Source organism: Bemisia tabaci, chromosome 2 (genome assembly GCF_918797505.1).
Source record: "Bemisia tabaci chromosome 2, PGI_BMITA_v3".
NCBI lineage: Eukaryota > Metazoa > Arthropoda > Insecta > Hemiptera > Aleyrodidae > Bemisia > Bemisia tabaci.
The window spans coordinates 11,129,938-11,154,732 of record NC_092794.1 but is presented as its reverse complement, the minus strand read 5'-3'; the positions used below and the strand labels follow the sequence as shown (position 1 = coordinate 11,154,732).

Sequence of the window (24,795 nt, the reverse complement as noted above, 5' to 3'; positions counted from 1 at the left end):
GTCGAATTTAAATTAGCGAAAGACCGCTAAGCATGTAAATTACTGCGGATGGACTCCTGAAAAATTAATCATCTATAATTAACAAATCGAAGTCAAAACCGAAGTACTGTCCGAGACTTATCCATTGTTGACTCTTACTAAACTTCTGTGCGGTTTTCGGTGTTCATTATTGTCTGCGAAAAACTGTTTAAACAGTCTAGCATCATTTCCTCTTCCCAAGTCGAAGTCACTTTCGTGTTTTCCCCAAATTAGAAACTTCATTTTAAAGCTAGTCACAAACGGGCTTATTTGTAGTTTCATAGATTATGTATTTTTATACGGTTATCGAAAATGGAAACTTTGTATGAGACTCCCTAGAGCTCAAATACAAAAAGGCGCCAAAATCTATGACTAAAATGTTTTTTGCTTAGTTGTCAAAGCAATGGATCAGTTGCGCTGGTGGTCATTGAATCGCATTTTGATGATTTAAGCTTATAGATCAGCAAAAAATTATTAGATTTTCTTTTATATTATGTACGTCCAATATTGGCGGAGATATTGCCCTTCAGAAAACACAGTGTTCATCTACCGCAGTAGTGCATACTATGGTTATCATCAATTAGAGAGACACGCATTAGCACTGGTTGCTCAACGTAAAACATGGTGTTAGGTGCAATGCTTGAAGTATTTATATAGTCTTGTAGGCGCCAATGTACGCACACGCCGACCGTACTGTTTGGCGCAATGCGTGAAGTATTCAGACAGTCTTGTAGGCGCTAATACGCATCTCTCACCGCCCGCACGGCGTTTAGCCTTTTATTCGGACTCGCGAAGTTGAACAAACCAAGGAGGAACAAAGCACCACCGCGGTGAATGACGTCAACGAGGTTTTCGACTAGCGATATCTCCTTTAATATTGGACGTAGGAAACTTTGCGTTTTAAACAAATCTCGTTATTGTTCACACCGTCTATTAGCAGCTTAATCCATCAAAATACGATTCTATAACTATCGAAACCGACCGACAGAATGGCTCTTGCCCATTTGGTAACTTTTTTTCTAGACGGTTCCAAGGAGACATTTCTACAGTTTTTGTGTCGGTTCGTCTTTGACAATCTCCTCTCAAAAACGAAGGGACCTACGCAAGGCAAGTGAGACGTAGATATCCTCTACCCGACCCTTTTCGAACTGGGCTTCCGGCTCCCGTCGCTGGAGCTGTAGCGCGAGATATGGACTTCAACAACTTTGCAGTCCTGACCGAAAACAAAGATGATCATCTGATGATAAAAATGAACAAACAGTCATCTCTTTGAAAGAAAATTCTCTAAGAATGAACATACATTTGCTTTCATGGACTAAGCTTTCTTCGCCCAAGACTTTAAAGTTCTTAAAATTCAAATTTCGCACCGCAGCTATCAAAGAGAGAAATTTCAACACAGACGTTTGGTTAATACGGGAAGTAAAACACAATAACCCTGGCCTTCGGCTGTCAGTTTTTCAAGAGAAAATGACAGCTAGCTGTCTTGAAGAAATTGAATAAAACACGAGTGGCGAATACGAATGTCGTAATCGGAGGAATGCATTTTCCCGGTCCCTCCATTGTTTTTAGCGCTGGAGTCACCGCAAACTGTACCTAAATCAACACCAAATCTGTATTTGTTTGTGTTTTACTTCCTATATTAACCAAAAGTAGTAACACAAGAACACAAATATTTTTATCCGTGTAGTGGCGGGCGCCGAAAGCCGAGTTCTGTCAGAAAGGGTCGGGCCGCTCGGGATGAGCATCACTGAAAAAAAAATCTCGGTGTATTTACTAAGAATAGGGTAAAATTACCAAGAATTCAGGGTTCTATTTGATCCCAGTTTTTTCTTGGTTAAAATTATTGAACTTTCTCGGTAATTTTACTGAACCTTGGTAAAAACCCCAATATTTTTTATCGACTGTGGTAGAATTACCGAGATGAAATGGCAAAGTTACCGGGAATTGATTACCAATTAAAGTGGTATTCTTACTTCTAAAAAACAGTAAAAATACCGGCTTTTAGGTAAGCTTACCAGTCTATCTCGGTAAAATTACCAATAATTGATAAAAAAAAGTGAGATGGTAAGATACCAACGGACCTTGGTAAAAACGCCGAGAATTTTTTTTTCAGTGTACCCACTTTACACTTACTTTGGGTCCGCCCTCTCATGTCGCTTCTTTGAGGCGACCAGCGATTGAGACGACATAAAACGAGCTTTTGTCAGGCGCGATCTTATTTTTGCCAAACGGCGTTGGACTGCGTCGCTGGCTTCTATGGTGAACCCGTCACCTCCGGTTGCTGCGCCTCCTTGCACTGGGCCCCGTCAACCGTGCCCACCGACACCCGCGATTCCATGTTGAGCCTCGGATCGAAGGCCTTGAGTTTGACCATCCCCCTGTCACCCCACTTCCTCCCCCACACCCCGACGGCGAGCCAGTGGAGCTGCGAGTGGGATCCGTTCCATCCGATCAAACGTAGTGTTAGGTCACCGAATGGCTCCGCTCCTTCCACCGGGGAGTATACTCCTGAGAACAAAACCAGATCTCAGGTTAGTATACCGCTGCTCGTGCCAAGGAAGAACGCCGTATGAACCTTCAGGTGTTGCCAAATTTCCTCCACAAATCTCGAATTTTCAGAAAAATTGTGAATCTTTTTCTCTGATTATTTAGAGGTATACTCCTGAGAACAAAACCAGATCTCAGGTTAGTATACTGCTACTCGTGCCAAAACCCTACGATCAAATTCCGAACCAATTCCGATCAAAGTGGACATGCCGATGACTGATGGTCACCATCTACCATCTTTTGACTGGCCGCACTATTTTTTTCAAAGTAAGATCAGAATGGAGTGCCACCATTCGTCATTTCCTGCCTCGGGAAACATTTCTGCAAGTTTTCATTCTGAAACTAAGCAAATTAATGAGTTTAAGATTGATGACTCCCGACACTTTGATGGTAATTGGTTCAGGAATGTGATCGTCTATCGAGGCTGTAAGGGAGAACGTTGTATGAACCTTTAGGCGTTGCCAAATTTCTTTCCACCAATCTCGAATTTTCAGAAAAATTGTGAATCTTTTTTCTGTGATCATTTAGAGGATTTCGTTCCTAATTTGATCTAAAATATCTGAAAATTTCAAGGAAAAATATGAATAACTTTCCCTGAAATTACGTGTTTTATCCGAGGAATTTTGGCAACTCTCGGATGTTCGTGCGGCGTTCTCCCTCAGGACGGCAGTATACTGCTACTCATGCTAAGGAAAAACGCCGTGTGAGCCTTTAGGCGTTGCAAAATTTCCTTCGGTAAATCACGAATTTTCGGGGAAATTTGTAAATATTTTTCTTCCAATTTTTTAGATAATTTTCTTTGCCATTTTACCTGAAGTTCTTTAAAATATCTTAGGAAAATATCCATAACTTTCCTCAAAAATATACATAATATCGAAGGAACTCTGTAAATTTTGTTCATACAGAGTTTTTCCTCAGCACGGCAGTTTAGTCCGTGCTAGAGATCTTGGTAGAGGCAATGTGTGGTCAGTTGTGCTGGTCATAGAATCATGTTTTGATGTTAGATTCTTGTAGATCAGCGTAAAACAATAAGATCCGTCCAAACAGCATCTCTCTGCGTCCATTACTAACCGAGATATCGCGCTTTGAAAAATTCCGTTTATGACGCCATCCACCTAGTATAGGTAAGTTAACACTTGAATGTTGGAGCTAGGATAGCAAAGGAGGGTCTCTCTTTGTCTTTGGCAAGTTTGAAACGTTATGACTTCTTATTTATGTAACGTCACGTATACGTAACTGACTTTCTAATGCAGAAACCAACTCAGGCTAAAAGAAACGGACTATATTATATTGATGATTGTGTATTGCAATGTTGAAGTACCCTCTTTATAATTCAGGAAGTCAGTGTAGACTGTAACCTCTGCTGTCACACTACCTCTATTTCGGATCTCGTGTTTGATGCTCGATGCCCATCCGGGAACTATGTAGTGGAAGGACCTGACTGGAAATAATGAAGAAGGAATTATTCGAGAAATTGAACGTGCATAATAAGTTAGTACACGGAAGTACCAAAATGGTGGATATTTTTCTCACTCCAAAAACTGACTGAAATAATTGACGAGAGGTCTACTTTGTATTCGCTATTGTTTTCATCTGTATAGATTTGGTTTTGCGTTCTCTTCTCATCAGTGTATAGCACTAATTTCAACATTTGCCGTAAGATTTAAAACGTTGTGACAAGTCCTTGAATACTTTTCAATATTTGTTTTTTTCACATTTTCAAGTCGTCGGATGTTTTAGAATTTTGAATTACAGCCCGCAAATACTTACAAGTTTGTAAATTAACGAAATCTGGATGTGCCGAATCAGATGTGCTTTTTCTTTTTTTGGCCACGGCAACGTACGTCAAATGGCGTTGTCCGCAGGTTGTGCGTTTGCTTTTTTACATTTAGATGACAGGAAATATCCGAGGAAAAACTTCCATTTGGACGTATATCCATCAAACGGAACTATGTGCATCATGACGAGAGTCCTGCTATGCACTTATTTTTGTAGGTCTCAAGGCTCATATCTTAATGCCCATAGTCTCGTTTGGTAGAAATACGTCCATTTTTCGACATCTCCTCAGACATTCAAACTGTTTTGTCCAATCGTCAGAATACTCGAAATTTTCGGAAGTCGTTGAAGTCCCTGATACCATAATTAAAATTCCTGAGCAGTACTTTATATCAGGTCTAAAAAAGTGCCATGAACCGTGTTATTCACATAGAGATGTAGAAGATATTGAAGTTGTAGGCTGTTTATGTTCTGACGAAATTAGCGTTCATGGTTGCGCATAACTTACTTTTGCACAGGTCAGTAAAGACGAAAGGGAGATCACTTTCGTCACACTCAGAGCTGCAACCATTTACAATGCGTGGCACTCGCACTTTTGTACTAACAGCGTCAGCTCCCAAAGTTCTCATGACTGGCGAGGAAGAGTAAGGTTTGCAATCCTTCCCTGGTATTCCAATCCTCTGCATAAAGTTATATGCCTCCATCGGACTCCTGAAATTTTAAAAGAGAACCTGCTGACAGATAAGAAGCAACTTATGTGTTTCTTCTGATATTCGGGGCCGTATGCATAGTCACTCCTTAAAAAGCTCCTTTCCTTAGAAAGCCACGTATGATTTACACTGTGATTACGGGAGGCTTAAGGGTATTCGTGACTTAACATCATAAAAAGGACGTTTTTTGCAAACTTGGGTAAAATTCAGCAGTATAATAATTTTAAAAAGCGGGTCTTTAAAGGATCACAATGATTTGTCACTGAAAAGTATACAAAATCCGTAAGGAAGTAATACTGCTTTTTTTCTAAGTATCAAGGTAGGTTCGCACCTACCCTAAAGTTGGACAAAGCCATAGAATAGTCTCTTCCTTATTTTGTCCCTCCGATTGTAATCCCTTTACGGACCCATTTTTTATGTTCTCTGCGTTTTTCTCGATGTTGCCAAAAGTTGTCCTTTTTATAATGCTATTTGGAGGGCTTCCTTGAACCCTCCTTAGTTACAATGTAAACCAAATGGGGATTCCTAAGGGAAAGGAGCTTTTAAGGAGTGACTATGAATACGACCAGGGTTGAATATCTTGGAGTAACTTTCCGGCTAGATTTCATGGAAGAAGTTTTAAGTCTCCATGATTCTTTTCTCCTGCTTGTCTTTTTTGACGTACGAAAAAAAGGACAAAAAAAAACCAATAAAAAACTAGCCCCCCCCCCCCAAATTTTAGCGTACCCCAAAATCGTTTAACGTGCATAAGGAGACCATAGATATGGTGTTATGTGAGAATTTTGAATGAAATCGAACAGATGGATTCTGAGATACCGCTGTAGGCAGATCTGGGGGACGTCGGACGGACGGAACACATTTTTTCAAGTATGGTTATTTTGACTCCTGGGACCATAAAACGTCTAGAAATGATGAAATTTCAACTTTTTTTTTTCTTCTTGGAGGATGACATCCTCTCTATCCTAGGGGAGCGAGAAAGTAAAAATGCTCACAAAAGAAGTGAATGATGAATATACGGAGAAAAAGGGTCATGAGTAAAATCAAGCTTTCTGGCGCGAGTTTAAAGGAACTAGACGTTTAGTTTCTAAATCTCATTATAACGCTGCGAACAGGAAGCAGAATATATCCCAAAATCCCTTTACCCTTGCACATTTATTTACGGTAGTCTCTTACCCGGCGTTGGTGCTACTTTGATCAGTGCACGCATCGCAGCAATTAATTAGGTACTGTGATGAAAAGGTTCTCTCGCGCGACGCGCTCATCGTACCGCACCATCGATCTTCTACAGACTGCGCCGTTGAAAGTGCCTGTAACATGCATGCCCAAAAAATCCGAACATAGAGATTTCGGTGTATTCATAGGACGTATTTCTATCAAACGGAACTAAGCGCCAATTTGAGTTCCTTTTGAGGAATTTAGAATGCCGGATAGCGCGTTCTGTCAAACGGACCTAAGCGCCATGGATAAGCATTGCGAGTATAGGACGGAATAAGCCGGACGCCCGATTCCGCCGCCAATCCAAGCCCCCCCTCTACCTTCCTCACCCTATGGCGCTTAGGTTCGTTTGATAGAAATACGTCCAATATTAAAGTACCTATAAGGGAGGGTGGGAGGGTGCGGACATGTCGCTAATTTTGAGGTTAGGTCATGGACCTTTTAAGGTCCAAGAAGGCAGCCGACCTATGAATTATTCAAATCACCCAGACTGATTCGTTATTATAATGGGCCTGTTGCAAACTTTTGCTATAGCAAAAATAAGAGCTGTTCCTTACAAATAATGTCTCAAAAATCACGATGAGCGCATCGGCGAACTCTGAAATGCACTCCTAATTTCATAATCTGCGTAAGAAATTTGCGTTTTTTCAAGATTCTCGCTTCAAAAAGAATGCTACAGCATATCTGATCTATAGAATTATTTTAGACTGAGGTAAATGTAGTTTTGCTAATCCTCCTTTAATGTAACCTATGGGTATACTAACCCAACTTGTTGCTGCCAAACCAGTGTCCAGGGGACGCATAACGCAGTCCGTTTCGTCACGAAGATCATATGATTCAGGCGTGACGGTATAGCTCATTAACGCACCCTTTAATGTAGTCCACGCGCTTGGCAGAATGGAATGGAATTTTTGACTCCATGAAATGCTGCTTCCCAAACGCTCGCCAACCAGTCGTTTCAGAACTTTACTCCGAATGTCAGCTCTAAAATTCCTCCCGGCCTATAAATAAAGGAATGAACCAAATATCAAAGTTGAACTCGTTCATCGCTTTTCATATTTAGATTCATATAATGTAGGATCATTCTGATGTAGGTCATGAAAATAAAATAATTACCTACCTTTAATCCAGGTTTTATCACTGATTTCCGGTATTGTCAAAAAATCAGTTTTTAGTGTTTTTTTCCACGCTGTTCTCGCTTATTATGGGTTTGCAACGAGTAACGTCAGAAATCCCTGGTAAAAATTGGCGATAAGAGCTGCGTTTCAAAATACCATAGGAATTATTATATCCGGCTATAGAAGGCTACAGAAAATCATATAGCTGGCTGTAGAATGCGGATAAAATCATACGGCCGGGCTATACGAGCCGATAAAAAATTATGCAGCTGGGCTATAGTTCCTATCGCCGGGCTTTACACTTTATCGCCTGGCTGTTGCTTTTTCGCCATCAATTATAAAAGGCTATAAGAAATTGTGTAGAAATTCGTGTGCTTTGGAAATCATCAAGTTTGATACGGAACCACCTTAATATTTACAACACACACGTTATATTTTTCTTTAATACATATTTTTTTTTCATCAATTAAAACGAGAATAATCTATACAGGATGTGCAAACATTTCAAAATCATGAGTTGAAAAACGCTGACTCCGCCAGATTGAATATTAGAGCCTAACACAAAGCGGAGCGGCGATGCACTGGCGCCTCCTACAAACCTAACAGGGATACTTCACGCATTGCGCAACGCGTGAAGTATCCCTGTTAGATTTGTAGGCGCCAATGCGCGTTTCACGCACTGCAGCGTGCCACGGCGCTTGAAGCAACTATTTCACACCAGAGGTATTGCACAGTATCATACGAAACTGAAGGCGTTCTAATATATTAGGAATACCAGGCATCCATCAAAAGTACGGAGCTTTTCTCGCAAAATAAATCAAGATACTACCGCCCAAAAAGAGAGCAGTGGTCCAAAAACTCACTAAGTCCTAGCATCAGTAATTAGTAACGTTTAACATACACTTTATCGCCTGGCTGTTGCTTAATCGCCATCGGCTATAAAAGGGTTTAAGAAATTGTGTAGCCGGCTATAGAAGCTATTGGAAATCTTACAGCTGGCCACAGGTCTATGGTATTTTGGAACACAGATTCTACTGCCAATTTTTACCAGGGTATTGTATAGGCTCAAATGTTTTTTGCGCTTTCACTTAAGATTCAAGAAGCTCAGATGTTAACTTTGGTACAAAGTATCGATCAATTTAAAAAAAAATTCAATTAGTAAAAATGGAAAACTAAAATCTATGGAACAAAGAAGATTGCCTATACGCGTCCAGCCCAACTTCAAACTAGGGGCTTCAAAGAGGCTCATCGATGGAACTGTTAACTTTTGTCTCTCAAAAATCGTCGGCCCGACGATCTTTGAAGGTAACCGATGTGTTCGGGATACATCACAAGTCAGAACTTGAAATTTCTAAGGAATTCCGTGCAGAAATGGCTGAGAAATAGAAGAATTGGTGCCAGTTTGAGAGCCCTAGTTTGAAAGTGGGCTGGACGCTTTATTGAGAAAGAAACTTCGAATGCCTTCTGCTCGAACATTAATATTCGATTCGATACCGATTTTATTAACACGCTCATTTTCCCTGAATACTTCCTCAGAGTATATTCATAGAGAGAGTACGGAGTACGGGCATGACGCCCCTCCACTTTTCATGGAGGCCTCAGCACCCAAAAATGGTGGTGCTTTGTTTTGGTGTTTGAGGATGGAAGGGATATCATTGCTTACTTTCGACTGTTATCACCAACCGCATTTGCTGCCAACCTTACTACATCCAAGATAATTTTTCTCGAAAATAGCTCAGGATTAGCCGTGGAACATTGTAAATACCTTGTAACAATGCATCTGAGTAAAGTTCTCGTTGTTACGTGCAAATAAAACTATATTTTAAGTCATTTTGCACTTACATCCACTTGCAGCGTCCGCCATTTTCGGGTCCTAAGAGCTTCATGAAGCTCAAGATCGATGGAGGAGCCAATCAAAACTCATAGCCACATGGCAATACTCCCTCCTTTTCGATTTTATAAGACATAATGAGAGTCTTCATAGAAAAGTTTTGAGGTAATTCTCATCATCTCCTCATCAGAGCGTCGAAAAATGGAAAAGCTCCCAACAAATTTTCCATCGAGAAAGGGAAATGCTGCACAAATTGCCCATCGATATCTCAATTTTCCCAAACAGCTATTCAGAGGGATGAGCGGCTTGCACAATGCACGTACGTGTTCCGGCAGTATCACCGTCGAAGTGTAATTTTCTCATGTGTGTATCTCATGAATAACTTACCTTCCATTCAGTTTGCTTGCTATTAATGGCGGCAATGAACTTGTCCGACACCCAGGTCGAATTTGTATTTCTCAACTTCAAACGGTCCCGGTGTCTCCCATTCGTTCTTCCGCGTTTTGCTCCTCCTTCTTCTTCTTCTTCAACTTCAGGTGCCTCAGCAGACGAGTCCATCATTCCTTGTGTATCTTTTTCCGCTCTTGGTTTGGTGAATGTAGTTTTTCCAACGAATTTTCTACTTTGTTCCGCGATTCCAGGTGCGTAGTTGTTTTTCCGACCTTCATTCCACGCGGTTTCTCCGTCACAGCCGCTTTCTTCTCCTTTATTTTGGTTTTTGGTGCCGCAGTGGGTTTTTTCTTATTAGTATCCTGTGGCTTCCTCCATCTCTCTTCACCATCGGAGTTCTTTCCCTTCGATCCTTGCCTCTTGTCGTTTCTGATTTATTTCTGTGGTCTCAGGGTTCCTTAGCTCTCCAGCACATGGTACGCTCGGATTCGTATTTCGTCTTCAGTGGATCCATTGCTTTCTTCTGCCTCGTCCTTTTCTTTGCTTTCATCCTCGGCTACTCCTTTCTCTCCCCCATGTCCTGTGCTTCTTCTTGCGACTCTAGTTTTTCTTCATCAGTCCTTTGTCCTTTTTTATCCTCATGATCAGGCGTTCTATCATTTTTTTCGACTCCCCCTTCTTCTCCACTCTTATTCTCAGCTTCTTCTATGGCGTCCTGAGGATCTTGCTTTTCCATTTCCACCTCTTGTTTCTCTTCCTCGACCTCTTTTTTTCTCTCATCCTCGGCCTCCCGCATTTCTTCTTCGGTTTTTCGTTTTTCCTCCTCTTCTTCTTCTCTGCTTACCTCATCGACCTCTCGTCTTGCCTCTCCAACTTTTTGTCTTCTCCTCTCTGCCGTCCGCATTTTCTCCACAGTTTCCTGATCTTCATCTCTTGATTCCTCACTTTCTTTCTCAGCTCCTACTTCACGGCTTTCTTCGTCCACACCTCGTTCATTTCCTTTCTTTTTCTGGACTTCTTCTCTTGACCCCCATACTTATCATCTCGATCCTCTTCTTCATGCTCTCGACTTCTGGACGCCACTTCTTCCTGAACTTCACCTTCCTCTGTCGCAGCATCTGAGCCATACCATCGACCTGAAGTTTTTTGTTTTCCTACTCTAGCTTTAGGACCTTCAGCATCAGCTACATTATTATCCTGTTCCTCCTCCTCCTCGGTCTCCCATTGTTCTTTTATGCTTCCTTTATCCTGTCCCTTAGTTTCTCCCTCTCCCAACTTTGCCGCATCGGTTGAATCCTGCTCCTCAAATTTTTCAGTACCGCCATCAAAGTTTTCGGCTTCAGACTCTTGTTCCTGAGTTTCAGAATCATGCGTCTCTGCTTCAGCTGCTGATTTTTTTACTCCAACTTGTCCTTGTTCCTCCAACTCTGCCTCTTGTGAGTCGTCATCAAGTTTGTGCGCCGACTTTTCTGCTTTTTGATCTCCAGGCGTGGTCCTTTGAATGTCACTTTTACTCACCTCTTCCTCAGTTTCCTTTGATTTCGACTCCACAGATTCTTTCTCTTGGTTCTCGTCCTTTATTCCATTCGCCCTAATCTGTTCCTCGTCTCCAACCTGGTGTACCTCCACCTCATCTTCGTGATCCTCTTTCGACTGCTCTATTTGTAGTTGCACTTGTCGGGTCAAACGAGTCTTTAAGTGTCCTTCCTCGTTGGGTGATGATTCCACGATCGCCGTATGGAAATTGCTGGTGCCAAGTTTTACCGTAGTGCCCGTCTGTAAGCCGATGGTATGGGACGAAGCCGTTCCGAAAATGCATGTTAATCCCAGACACAGAACCAAAAATATAACCATGCAGCTAATCGTCCCCTTCATTCCACGAGAAGAGGATGGTTTGCCTAGAGGCTTCAACATTTTTCAGAGCCATATACTGCGCAAATAAAATTATAAGAAGAATCATGTAATATAAAGTTAACATTGAAACGTCTAGTAAAGCGCAGTTTTGTTTCATTGCGTCCAATTTTTTATTATGATTTACACGACATTAATTCACACAAATATGCATACATCGAGTAAAAGAATAAAATAAGAACATTCTATTTTCTTTTAGGCAGTCAAGTAACTGGTAAAAAAAATTGACACATCAGCAATGTGGAGTTGTTCTCAATTTTGCTATCTTTTAATGGAGATAGTAAACAATTTATTATCATCAAAATGATTTCTTTTTGTGTCCAGCGCAAATCTGAGTAGTCTAGTATTAGACTTTCAGTTAAACAAGCCTTTTATCACCAAAATGGAAGAACTGGCTTTCAAGATGAACCCTAATAAAATTTTCTAAGTTAATTTGATCTGTCAATGATGTTTGTAATATGTGAATTAATTGACATTTGTAAGTTATTTTAATACGAATATGCAAGGAATTTTGAAGATTTGTTTCCGTCTGCTTGCTTTCACACATTCAAGCACTCGCGTGTCATAAGTCTGTATCAAACGGCCATGATGATAAGATTTATTAAATCGTTTTTACGATACTGAAATGCAAGTACATCCAGAACTGAAGTCGAACTGCATTCGGAAACGAGAAAAATAGATAATATAATCAACATCGTAAAGCTGCTACGTAGAATTTCGAAAATTTTCCTAATTATTAGAGGAGAATGGAGACCAAATTCTATTTAGAATTTAGACCCCAAGCTCTATCAATCATCAGAATTTTCGAAGTTATGTTGTCATTAATTTTAAGGCCCTTTTATTTGAACATAATTGTGACAACATTGCGAAGTAGTTCTTGCATTCTTATTTGGTATGGTCTCGCACTAAAAGTTGTCCTCAGTGGTAACTCATGAAAGTTAACAACATTGATTTTCCTCCATTTAAATACATATAAAACAATCGATTTTAGGTGTTGCAGCTTGCCTCACCTGAAATCGATATTTTTAATGGATCTAAATGGAGGGTAGACAAAGTTGCCAACTTGCAAAATCGCCACTGGTTATCCTAGTGGCCAAAACGGTCTCCGTTTTGAAAATTTGCTATGTTTCCAAGGCTTGCGTTTTTATTGAAGCCAATGAAAAAGTCACTTGAAAATCCTGAAGCTTGTACTTAAACAAAAATTCAAATGTCATACCTGCATTCAAGGTATCCATTGCGTGTAATATATTCCACAAGTAACCACTTATAATTCACTGTCACGTCATTTCTTGGATCGTCAATTTGTAGGTTGTCAGCATGTTTATGCCGACTCTATCATCTCATCGACTACTATCCTCAGCGTCCGATAAGCGCAAGATTTTTTGACTGATTAATGGTGGCATCTTGTATTATCCGGTCAGTGTTTTACAGCGTTCTAAAATCTTTTTATTGATCGATCTCCCCACTCTTTGCAGCATAAATTCTTTGGGGATCACCCAAAATTTATTACGAATGCCATTCATGCGTTTCACTTTTATACGCGCGTGACGTTCAGAATGACGCGAACTGACGTCATTTTGTTGTACACTAACGAAGAAAAAAGTAATGTCGTTGCCCTCTCATTTCTCAATGAACTTAATGCATTCAGACGGGTTTGTCTTATGTGTGTAGTCATTGATACAGTGATACAAAGAATTAAGGTCAATGATAGGAGTTCAAAATGTTCCGTAAATAGAACAGGAATTTCTAGTAAAAATAGGAAATGTTCCTTCTGGTCTATTTAGAATGACACAAATACAGGAATGAAACACTAATTAGATTCAATCTGAAGGAATCTTCGAAAATGTACAAGATGAATAATTGAGTGAGGTAAATTCACAAATGAAACTATTTCGCTAGTTTTCTGGGTCTTCCATCAAAACACTACTGAACTACAAAACAAATATAATGACTTATGAAAAAATGTAAAATTGTTTATACAAGAAGTGAAACGAGAAAGTAAAAAGTTACGCGGTGCTGTCTAGTTTTGTAACAAGTGAAATTTATTGCCAGAGACTATCTTTACTAAAATTCATCATTTATAATAGGTAGAAATTCAGAAAAAACAGTCTTGCCAACTCGCAAAAATCGCCAATGTCTCGATCTCATTTTTAAAAGAGATAATTTTGTTACTATCAGACGTGTAGACGTCTCAAGTAGAGGTCGATTTTACCATTTCCTATCGTGAAGACTCAACTATCTAGAGCAGACTCTGTAACACACAATGCCGTATGAGCCCTCAGACGTTGCCTTTCGGTTGATAAAATATGAATTTTTAGAGGAACCTGAGAAAACTTCCCTCCCAATTTTGAGAGAATTTCATTCGTGATCAGATCTAAATTACCTAAAGTTTTTAAGAGGAAACATTCATAACTTACTCTCGTCAAAGATAAATATTTTATCGGTAGAAATTTGGTGACTCTCGAATGTTCACAAGGCGTTTTCTTTAATACGGCAGCATTTGAGACTCACTCTCAGCAAAATAAAACACCTATTTTGCTTCTTAAACGAAATGTATTTGATGAAACTCGGTTTTAGCAAGTATACTCGTCGCAACAATATCTATCACAGATCGGAAGACCACCAAATTACACTTTACCGTAACATTTGAGACCCCCTATTCGGCCCACATACATCCTGTCTTCCATGTTGAGCTTTTTGTCTCTTCTCCTGAGTTTGACAAATCCGGCGTCACCCCATCTTGGGCCCCAAACTCCAGCCGCCAACCAATAGTTGACTCCGCCCTCGGTGCCCCAGCCAACGATCCGTAACACTAAGTCGCCCAGTAACACCGCCTTGCTCGTCGGGTGGTAGACACCTGTAAAGGTAGGCTCAAAATAACTAAAACGTGTCGATTACGAGCCCTTTCACAGCGACTGATATTTATCATCCTACACAAAGATACACAAAAGGGTCGAGTTAGTATGTACCAAGTAGCATTTTGGGTGATGAGTTAGAAGTAGTTTTGATATTGATCAGTCGTAAATTATCTCCCATCAAAAATTCTAAGTGGAGAGAGAATATTTTGAGCATTAAATAAACAAAATGGATAAATCGATAGGCACCTATTACGTATTTAATATATTTTAGAGGTTTATCATGCTTTCCCCGCAATTTTTGATGCATTAGATGTCTAATTTTCTGATGCTTACCACGCTTATAGTTGAGGAAATCGCTGAAGACCGTCACCTGAGCAGTGATACTACCGTATGTGTAGATTTCTCTCATGATGTTGTCGTCGCTTTCGAAGAAGAAAGCCATCTTAGGACAGTTTTTCCAGAAAGCCTCAACTGTTGAAAGATAAGAAGAATTTAAAATATTTTCTCGAATGTAATTTACTTGGAAAACTGAGGGAAAAATGAACTTTGTAATTTAGAGTCAAGTTCATGCTGATAAATATCCGTATAGATAAAATTTTTTCTGCGTATTCGTACTACGCCCATACAATTTCGGCCCCCTTTTTTTTTTTTTTGTTTTTTTTTGTTTGTTGGTTCCTCAGAACTGAACGAAGCCAAGATAGCCAATGAATCAGTTAGAATTGGATTTGCCTAAGAAACATTACAGCATCGACTATAGCAAAAAACGAATATCACGACCACTATGCGGTTGTGCCAAAGAGAAATCTCATATTTTATGAACGCACAGGCGGTGCTTTCTTTTGATATATCCCAAACTTCCCGGAAACTTTGTGGCAATATTTCTTTGAATTCTTTAAGGAATATTCTGTGCAATTTATTTGGTGTGCCTCAAAATTAGAAGGAAAAAGTATTTTGAACTTTCCTCCTAGAATAAATTGCTACTATCTAAGGAAGCTCGTCAACATGCGGCATTTCACGGAGAAACATTTTCTTTTGGATCAATCAAAATTCCAATAAGGCAAGGCCATGTCTCCATGGGACGCTTCATGGAATTTGTCCCAAGCTCGAATCGCAGGAATGCAACTCCTGCCTTTCTTCCCGATTAAACAGAACAAAATAATTTCCTCTGCTCTCCAAGTCACTCTTAGGACTCTACAAGGACTCTTTTTTATTATGTGTTCAATATTGACTAACTCAATATTTTTCCCAACTTCGCAAGTGAACTTTTCCCCTGGGACAAATCCCATGAAACGTCCCATGGAGCCGAAGCGTAGACCATCAAAACATGATTCTATAACCAGGATAACTCATTACCGGATCAAGAGACTTTGAATATGGGGGGGGGGGGGGGTCTGGGGGCGTCCCTTACAAGATTTTTGAAATTTCAAAGCATCTGATCAGTTTGAACTGATTTTGTCATGAATAATTACCAAATATACGCGTCCTCCCTTCCTCTCTCTCCCGTTCCTTCCCTCTTTCTCTCTTCTTTCTCGTTTTCTTACTCCTTTTTTCGGGCGAACGGGGGAGGGGGGGTCCCCCACGCCGTCCCCCTAGATCCGCCTGTGGGACAACTAACCCACCGACCCTTGGGACTTTGTTTGAAGTTTTTTTTTTTTTTTTTTTTTTAATTTTTTTTACTTTAATTTAATTTTCTTTTCTTGGTCAGTGTAACTACGTACTTTTGAAGAGTTCGTTGGTGGCCTGGCGATCTCTATCGACGAAGACTTCGTTGGTGCACTTGTCCTGGCGGCAGGTGTCCGTGTCGGAGTAGTCGCACTGGCCGGTGCCCAGCCCCGGAGGCGCCATTCGCGACGTCAAGCATCGCATGGAGTCCAGGCTCCACGGCTTGCACCCGATGTTCTCCCCAGGGATGTTGCTCCCCGTCGGCAACCCGTATTTCAGCAAATACTCGTACGCTTGACCCTGGTTCCTGCAACATTCATCCGTTAACCCTATAGAGTACATAGTGTCGTAATATAAATGTGATAGCTGGCGCCGTGTTCTGATCTCCAAGTTATCCGAGCCCGATATGCGCCGAGCTTCGGTCACTTTTTCGATACATTTTCGATCCAAAATGAAATATGTAGAAATTCTTATCCTCTTTGTTTACATCAGATGACCCCGTGTATCGAAAACAATCGATTGTGTATCGAAAGAGTAACCAGGCGTCAAATACAGTGCGGTCACTGGTCAGCGTGAACAGCATATGTATCAGCGCCTACAAGACTGTAGGAATACTTCACGCATTGCGCGTTCACTACCCTGTGCGTGCTGCGTTCTTTAATCGTTGGAATTTCATAATATCTCGGCACCGGACCTACCGTGGTCTTCACCATTATCCGACCAATCTTCAGCCCGCCTTTTTTCAAGATGGTGGCCGTAGCAGACAGCCGATTCCGGTAAGCTTTTGAAATGTTGTTCTGATGGCCGATTGTAACATGTTTCCGCAAATAAATCTCCTATGTATTGATTTTCTCAGATTGCCTTTTTTAGGGCTAATTTGACTGGACTGAAATATCATGGCTTGAATTTTTTATGGGATATCCTTGCATAGAGATGAAAATATACCTATTTTTTCAAGAAATGACGTTGAGTGGTTCTCTATCTAGAATATAAACTATGACAAGTTGTCTGCAATGCTGCAAACCGAGGTATTCGTTTTTGCAGTTTCACCTTCGATGTGGCTTACATTGTGATTCAAGGAGGTTTCGAGAGGTCCCAAACATAACATCATAGAAAGAACAATTTCGACGAATATCGATTAAAATTCAACGTGTACCTTTGAAAATAAACCCTCGCAAGGGCTTACAACGATTAGCCTTCATAAAAGTAAGAAGTAAAAAATAAAAATAAGTAAAGTAAAAATGTTTTGAACATTTTAAAGCAAGTTATCTATCCTTAGGTTTGTCAACATAACGATTTTATTTTTTTCGTATGTTTACTGTTTTTTGTAGTGGTAAATTAGTTTCACCCCTTGCAATTACCGAATTTCAAAAATATTCTGTTTAATTCAACTCGTGATTCGTCGAACAATTCTTTTTACGTTGCTGATTTTGGAGTCAGTTTCTATCAGTACAACGCCGCGATTTTTTTTCACGGATACTATAAAAAAAAGAAAAGAAAAGGATTTTAGGGTTATCCCCTAAAATTGTGGTACTACTGCAATATTTTGTGTGTTATGGACTTTTCCATCTGATAGTGGTAGTACCGCAACATTTGGGGCGGTAACCTAATTTATTGGGGTGCTACCACAACTAATTGAAAACGTGCATATTATCCAACAATCCCCCACTCTCTTTTTTTCCGTGTAGGGGAGAGGGACCAAATCTGAATATTTACCTCGATACTGGATACCCTTCGATGATATCTTCAGCAGCGTCCATTTAATGAAGTAATCGAAGGATAAGATGAAAATATTCTAGGATAGCTGCAGGTTTTCTATTCTAGAGGATTCATAGCGTATCTTTTTTACGCCCACACTTTTTCTCTGTCCATACTTACTTACCCGCCTTTGCAGCCCCAATTTCCGCAATTTGGGCAGCAGTCGAGCAATTGCTTCGCTGAGAAAGTTCGGTCATCCCGCAAGTAGTAAATGCAATAGCGGTCATGTATTGCTTGCGCCACTGAAAGAGCCTGCAAATGAATAAAAAGGTTAACGAGGGAAAAATTAAAGAATCTTCTTTATATATACTCTCTGGCGGTCGTGTTTTTCTAGATCGAATGCTTGGTCCGTTTTTACGAGTTTAAAAAAAGTATCACAGATTTATCTATTCCACATATGTTGGGCCCCTCTCCACCATCTTATTGTTGAGGTGGTGCATCATTTGAACGCAAATTGCCACTAGTATATTAGAATTGAAGTATACTAGACTAGTACTAGATTAGTATACTATTACTAGTATACTAGAATAGAAACAGGTTGAAATCAAAAAGCGCTCCCTATCGGCTGAGCGCTTAAAATTACTGATTGTAGAAGGAGAAACCAAGCTATCGGTAATCCAACTCGTTTGTGATAAGGCATCACTAAACTTTTGGGTAAGCAATACTAACCCAGCTGGCAGAGCAAAGACCGGTGTCGACAACCTCTGACACGCGAGCTCTGCACACAACGGCCCACTCCTTGCGGCCATCGAACTCATCGGGCATCGAAGTCAAAAACGACTGCTTCAACTCGGTGTAAATTTGACTCGGGATATCGAAGATCAAGTTGAAAAGCCCCATGCTCCTCGAGAGATGGTTATTTCCGCCGAACAAACTATCGATTGCAGCCGATGTCACCCACGGTCCGAAATTTCTCCCGGCCTGAAATAATAAATCCGGAATGAAATCATTCGAGGGGCTTCGAGGTCAAGGCGCAAAAGTGCAGGTTTTGCTACTTCGAGAAATACATGTTTGAAGTTTCGAAATTACATGGATCTATATGGCGGAAAGAAAATTCAAACTGACTTTTTGATGCTTGAAAATTGGAATGTTAGAGCAAATTTTTCATTAAATATGCATTAAGACTAGTTTTACTTGAATCATTAATTAATATCTCAATTTTTTCAAAAACTGCACGTATGCGCTTTGTCCTCTCAAGTCCCTCATTTGTAATCGTGCACGATTTACGTATTTCTGCCAAAAGGAACTATTTGCATAGGGGTTGCGTGCAACATAGTTTTTTCTTTAGCATAAACACGTCCAGGTCAGGGACCTTGGTCCACAAAAACTCAAAATTAAGTGATCAAGATCAAGGTATACTAAGATAATTGTGGAATGGAAAACAAGCCCAAGAAAGTCAAACTTCACCGAAGTTATGGTGGCATGAAATTTCCAGTTCGTAGATCGTGTCTGTTCTTGAAATATCCAACACTGAAAATCAGATTGTTTAACACCCCCCCCCCCCTCTTAACGCACCTGTAACTTTGTTGGTTGAACCCTCCTAAAGAAACTACTAACGCTCAGTTTTGACCCGCTCTCCCCAAATTAGCGTGTTGTGATGAATTCTTAGTGATTCCACAAAACAATGATCAGGAAGAATCAAATATTGAGCTTTTAGCCGATTTTCTCTTTAATTATATGTAAACTCAGACCATGCAAAAAACGTCTGCAAGAGAATGTTTATTTTAAGTTGAAGATGTTTAGTGTAAGGGAATGTTTCGCTTTTTTAAGCATGACTGGAGTTTACATATTATCAAAGAGAAAATCTGCTAAAAGCTCAATTTTTGTCAATTCTTTCATCATAAGTAGCCGAAACCCCCAATAATTTTGTTACAATAGTCAGTGCACAGAGCACGCCTTTGTTTGTCTACCCGAGTTTGCTTTGTACAAGGCACATGAGGTTCCTGTCATGAAAGCATTATTATTTTGCTTATTTTGCAACAACTACTCTTAAATGAACAGTTTGAGTTATAAATTGAGCTCTAATCACAAATGTTATTGTCTGTTTCAGGTAATCAAAATTGTATTGGCCGAAATATAACATCACTGAGGATTATTGCAAGTTGGTAATATGGGGTCTTTTCTACTTACATGTTTATAACAGTACATGTACACGTATTAACAGTACATGCCTATCAAGACAGGCTACCTCACCTTTAATTCGAAAATTTTCAATCGATTTAAATGGAGGGGAAACAGTATTGTGAACTTGTAAGAATTACCAAGGACGTATTTTGGTCTATTTTTTTTAAAGTTCACAGTTTTGTCGATAAGTCACGGTAATTACTTTTTCATCATCAACATTTTTGATGATTTTTAATGCATTCCGAATAAAATTTAAGAGACACGGCCGCCGTACAGTGTGTTGAATACGTGGTTTTGTTGTTCATTTCTTGTATAAACAAACGTTTTTATGCTAAAAGGAACTGTGTTGCACGCAAACCTCTTGCACATAGTCCCTATAGCATAAAGTTCTGACATCGCGAACCAGCATGAGCATTGACTATGGTCATCGTTTATCTGTAGATATACGTATGTATATGAATATATGTAAACTGAGGCTATTCGAGCTTTATTTCTTCACAAATATCACTTCTACGATATAGCTGATTCATTTTTCAATTTACAGTTCTGTTGTCATAATTACTGGAGGTGTATTTGTCTTTGCGTTTTCCGCACGATATTCCCAAATTAACTCATTGTTGTTTCTGTTTGTTTATCTCTTTGACTTTATCAAGAGAATTCTAAAAGAGGCCTAGAATCATGTTCGACACGTTTCCCTCAAATTATAACACCGTTTTGTTTCTTGTCCATTAAATAATGAATGAGGGATGGGGAAACATATCCTCACAGTTACCTTCCAATCAGTCTGTTCATCATTTAATTGCCGTATAAACTCATCGGATACAAAGTACGAGCCTCGGTAGTCCTGACAATGGTTGCTCTCAATGTTCAAAGCCATAAAACAAGTCACCAAAATTATTCCAAAATTATTCATTTCGAGTATTATCCGACACGCAAACACTAACACAGACACGGCACAAATCGATAAAAGTGTCAACAAAAAAGTGGTTTCCCTGGGCTCCTGGTTAATAGCTTATGCCCAAGACCATGACTCCTTAGGAGAAGTGGTTGGTCAGGAAATATTTATTTTCGTTATCAAATTTATTTCACTCAATTAATGGAATTAATGAATTAAATTAATTTCACACATTGTTGCCGGTTGTGAGGTGACGCGGGGAAAGGGCGGATTTTGAGTTTTGCTGACGTTGATTGGTTGTACGAGTAAAGAACCAAGCTCAGAAGCGGACGAGAGGGGAACCGGTTTCACGGTCATTATCACTGAATTGAGAACAGAGCATTGCAGGTATTAATCGATTTTCCCCCATAAAAGTCGCATCCTGATTTTTATGAGCTAGTCCTATGACGAGTCGACGTCAGCTCTCGTTGAAGATGTTTCAGAGTCTGCGATGCGTCGACGTGACATGCAATACCCCTTTACGCACGGAAACAAGCAGTTCAGTACTCTTGCTTTAAGAGGGAAGTGAAATGGCATCCTCTAAATTTTAAGTGAGTACCACAGGGTTGCCAAAATCAGGGAAAACCGGAAAAACCGGGAAATGTCAGGGAATTTAAAAAAGCCAGGGAAAACTGGGAAATGTCAAGGAAAATGACGAAAATGTCAGGGAAAATTTGTTAAATCACCTTCATTTGCTTTCTAGAATGGGTTTGAGATTTTGAACAAGAAATTTTGCCCAAAAACTATTTTCAATTATGCCTTCTTGACCATCCGTCACATCTGCAATTGTCAGGGAATTTCGCCAATATGTGTCAGGGAAATCAGGGAAATGTCAGGGAATTTCATTTTCTAAATTCTATGGCAATCCTGTTACTAGTCCTGCCCAGATCAGTCTCCAGTCCTCCGAGGGTAGGGCTGATACAGTGATACCTATCTATTTTTTAGGTGATGCCACTCAAAGACCAGTCGTAGAGTCGTTCCTCCGTTTGGTGTCCTTGAAAACGGAAAAAGAAATAGCTCGAGAGACCTCACTGCATTGCGACGTTGCAAATTTTCACTTTCCCCTTGAGGTATCCCTGGAACTTCATATAGCTAGAAAAAGGGAGACACCGCTAAGTATGTTCCACAAAAAAATTCACTTCACACGGTGGCGATTTTTGAAAGTTGGAAACACTGTTTTTCCTCCATTTAAATGCATGTAAAACAATCGATATTTTCGATATTTATGTCAGTATTGCCAACTTTCGAGAATCGCCACTGACTTAAGAGTGTGTTGAATGTGGCTCAAAAGATCAAAATCAATACTCGGGAGAGAGAAATTTGTGTTAATTATTTACATTGTAAATCTCCGACTGGATCATGTTGCCTCCTTCTTCCTTTCGCCGTGCCACATTTTTCAGTCGACAAAATACTGCGGGTGTAGAATAGCAGTTCTGCCATGATAGCGAAGAGAGCCGTAAGTGCAAAATTTTCGAAATCGAGTTTTCTTCGAAATTCGTCTAAACTCCTTTAGATGAAATTACTGAGACAGCTAAAACAGCAAAATTCATCCTACTTTAATGAAAACGAGACGTAAGAGAAAACCGTAAGTGCACAAAAATGACATCGTTTTTTTTTCAAGACAGCCGCAGGTGCATGAGAGCCAATCGAAAACAGTGCTTTCCAGTAAAGTGCCGCCCTCTTCGGCCATTTTTTGCACTTACGGCTCTCTTCGCTATCACGGCAGAGTTAAGGCATGAGACGCAAGAGGGATTTTTCGAGTAAATTTCATTCCGACAGAAGCCCCCCCCAAGGTGGTGCAACAACAGCCGCAAATGCGTCTCTTCAGACAATGTTTGCCGTTCGAATCTGGGCCTCGGTTGCCGGACCTCTTGACATGCCAGGGAACAACGTAGCTGTAGCAACACTTGAGCGTCGCCAAATTTCCCCCCAATAAAGCAAAAATATTCTCGAAACCAGGTATAAGTTTTTTCCTTGCAATTTTTCTAAGAATTTTATTCGCAGACATGAGCTAGTTAAAGTCTAGGAATCTTTAAGGGTAGAGAAGGGGGAAAATCGAAATTTTTCGATTATTGACAATTCTTGCACTGCATACTCTGTCGAGTAAAATAAGACCAAGTTTTTGAAATTCTGATAAGTAGGACAGATGGGAGGGGAGGGGGTTTTCAAAGTGGGGGAGGTCTAGGCACCGTACCAACTTGTTTCCATGTGTTTTGTTTTTTTTTACTCATTTTGCGAAGCTCTGATTTTCCGCAAACCACTTTTTTTTACATAAAATGTCCCGTTTTTCAGGATCCATCAGGTCTTTTTGAATTTTTTGAATGATTCCAGTTAGTTTCCTCCGCACTTTAACACGGGATCTTTCAACAATTTTGATTCCCAAATTTTCGGGGTTTTCGAGTCGAAATTTTCGATAAATTTGAACCAAAATCTAAAAAAGGCATAATCTTTAATTTTTTTCGAATTTCGAAACAACTTCTAATTGATCTAGAGACTCTTTAAAATCTAACAAACAAAATTTGTCGAAAAAATACCCAGCAGATCCTATGGAAAGGGAAATCAAAGTTGACTGAATTACTAGGGGCCAGAATCTAGGTCTACCCCACCCCCTCAAGATGTGGCAGCGAGACGGGTAAATAAGTGAAGCGCAGATTGGCTAGAGATGCTACAGCTTGCGGGTAATCTTGATAAAGGATGCATGGAACGTATCGAAAGTGAAACGTCTTCCCCCGTTTGTCTCTCGGTTTGATATGCCGTACTAAGGAAGAACGCTGTATAAACCTTTAGGCGTTGCCAAATTGCCTTTGATAAAATACGAATTTCCGGTAAACTTGGGAATATTTGTTCTCAAATTTTTCAGATTATTTTGCTCGAAATTCCACCGAAGAGTCCTGAAATTTTAAATGAAAAAAATTCATAACTTTCCTCAAAAATGAACATTTTATCGAAGGAAATTTGGCAACTCTCAAATGCTCATACGGCGTTCTTCCTTAGCACGGCAGTGATAAACTGCCGCCTCTTAACAACATTCTCCCTTTTAAGCCCTAAACGAGGGCTCTATTTGATTCGTGAGCTTCTTCCTTTGTGAGTTGACGAGACGAAATAGAGAATTCACCTGCCCTTGTGCTCGGAGACAGAGCTTTTCCAGAGGCAAATACCGGGCCGAAGATGAAAGCCGCTCCCTGTCATGAGTTCGGGACCCGAACTTCGGGTTGAAGCTCGAGGTCTAGGCATTTTGCGCATCCTTAGCGGCGTTTTCTGACTGAGAATGGAGCTCTTGCATGTGCCAGTGTTAGTATGGCGTCGACTGAAACAGGATCGACAAAATCAGTGCTCCCAATTCCTGTAAATAGCGTCGAATTTCGGAACCTTCGAGATTTTCCTGAATTTTTCCCCGGAATTACTGAAATTCCGAAGTGGTCCAGATCTTTTGCATTTTCCAGGACTTCCTCGGAACTTTTGAAATAGTCTAGAATGAATCCCAGAACTTTCGAAAAAGACTAAAAAGAATCCCGGAATTTTTTTACCCCAGTTTATTTGGCTTCTATTTCTGTTTTTATTTAGTAACTTAGGAATCTACAGCCATCTGCAGACATAAAGTGTTTTAACATAGAGATTATTTTATTGTCAGTAGACATCAAGGGGACTTTGGCACATCCATGCTCCGGCTTTCAAATTTTCAGGGATTAAGGTTGAGTAGAATCTGTTTCTGCAGATCCACCCGTCAGTTCCGTGAAAATTTGTCGCCATCGCCAGGATTCGAACCCGGGACCAATTGGTCTAGAGTCAGACGCGCTGACCGCTAGGCCAACTTTCGCCGGCCCGGAACTTCTTAAATAGTCTAAAAAGAATCCCGGAACTTTTGAAAAAGTCTAAAAATGATCTCGGAACACTGGAAAAAAACACATTGGATCTAGAGTCCAGACTCTTGAAAACATCGACA

General features: G+C 40.2%; 4 protein-coding genes across 9 annotated transcripts in view; 1 reads left to right on the top strand and 3 right to left on the bottom strand.

The window, feature by feature from the left end:
• Window positions 1–24,795, top strand: part of IRSp53 (Insulin receptor substrate 53 kDa) — a 566,313-nt gene that overhangs the window by 505,335 nt on the left and 36,183 nt on the right. The window contains exon 1 of one of the 6 annotated variants that reach the window (XM_072296695.1): window positions 19,811–19,895. The exons of the other annotated variants lie outside the window; for them this stretch is intronic. Within the exon in view, the coding sequence (XP_072152796.1) occupies window positions 19,826–19,895 (70 nt within the window). The 5' untranslated portion in view covers window positions 19,811–19,825. Of the gene's footprint in view, window positions 1–19,810; window positions 19,896–24,795 lie in introns of those variants that run through there. 6 annotated transcript variants of the gene reach the window in all.
• Window positions 802–10,024, bottom strand: LOC109037261 (cathepsin B). Its single transcript, XM_019051844.2, has 6 exons — window positions 9,603–10,024; window positions 7,031–7,267; window positions 6,225–6,358; window positions 4,850–5,052; window positions 3,887–4,006; window positions 802–2,526 (listed from the first exon to the last, which is right to left on the bottom strand). The coding sequence occupies exons 1-6, from the start codon at window positions 9,774–9,776 to the stop codon at window positions 2,273–2,275; spliced, it is 1,122 nt and encodes a 373-aa protein (XP_018907389.2). The 5' UTR covers window positions 9,777–10,024; the 3' UTR covers window positions 802–2,272.
• Window positions 10,133–13,182, bottom strand: LOC140223935 (uncharacterized). The gene is made up of 2 exons (XM_072296461.1): window positions 12,733–13,182; window positions 10,133–11,535 (listed from the first exon to the last, which is right to left on the bottom strand). Exon 2 carries the CDS (start codon window positions 11,517–11,519, stop codon window positions 10,566–10,568), a length of 954 nt encoding a protein of 317 aa, XP_072152562.1. The 5' UTR covers window positions 11,520–11,535; window positions 12,733–13,182; the 3' UTR covers window positions 10,133–10,565.
• Window positions 14,050–21,179, bottom strand: LOC109037265 (cathepsin B). Its single transcript, XM_072296700.1, has 6 exons — window positions 20,691–21,179; window positions 18,464–18,715; window positions 17,919–18,046; window positions 16,093–16,343; window positions 14,708–14,845; window positions 14,050–14,373 (listed from the first exon to the last, which is right to left on the bottom strand). Exons 1-6 carry the CDS (start codon window positions 20,829–20,831, stop codon window positions 14,144–14,146), a joined length of 1,140 nt encoding a protein of 379 aa, XP_072152801.1. The 5' UTR covers window positions 20,832–21,179; the 3' UTR covers window positions 14,050–14,143.

Excerpts from the sequence above, each read along its gene's own strand:
- LOC109037261 (XM_019051844.2), bottom strand. The coding sequence starts at position 9,776 with ATGATGGACTCGTCTGCTGAGGCACCTGAAGTTGAAGAAGAAGAAGAA. Across the intron at positions 7,268-9,602 it reads GCAAGCAAACTGAATGGAAG|GCCGGGAGGAATTTTAGAGC; the intron begins GTAAGTTATTCA and ends CTTTATTTATAG. Across the intron at positions 6,359-7,030 it reads GTTTGGCAGCAACAAGTTGG|GCACTTTCAACGGCGCAGTC; the intron begins GTTAGTATACCC and ends TGCATGTTACAG.
- LOC140223935 (XM_072296461.1), bottom strand. The coding sequence starts at position 11,519 with ATGTTGAAGCCTCTAGGCAAACCATCCTCTTCTCGTGGAATGAAGGGG.
- LOC109037265 (XM_072296700.1), bottom strand. The coding sequence starts at position 20,831 with ATGAATAATTTTGGAATAATTTTGGTGACTTGTTTTATGGCTTTGAAC. Across the intron at positions 16,344-17,918 it reads AATTGGGGCTGCAAAGGCGG|GAACCAGGGTCAAGCGTACG; the intron begins GTAAGTAAGTAT and ends TGAATGTTGCAG. Across the intron at positions 14,846-16,092 it reads CACCAACGAACTCTTCAAAA|TTGAGGCTTTCTGGAAAAAC; the intron begins GTACGTAGTTAC and ends ATCTTTCAACAG.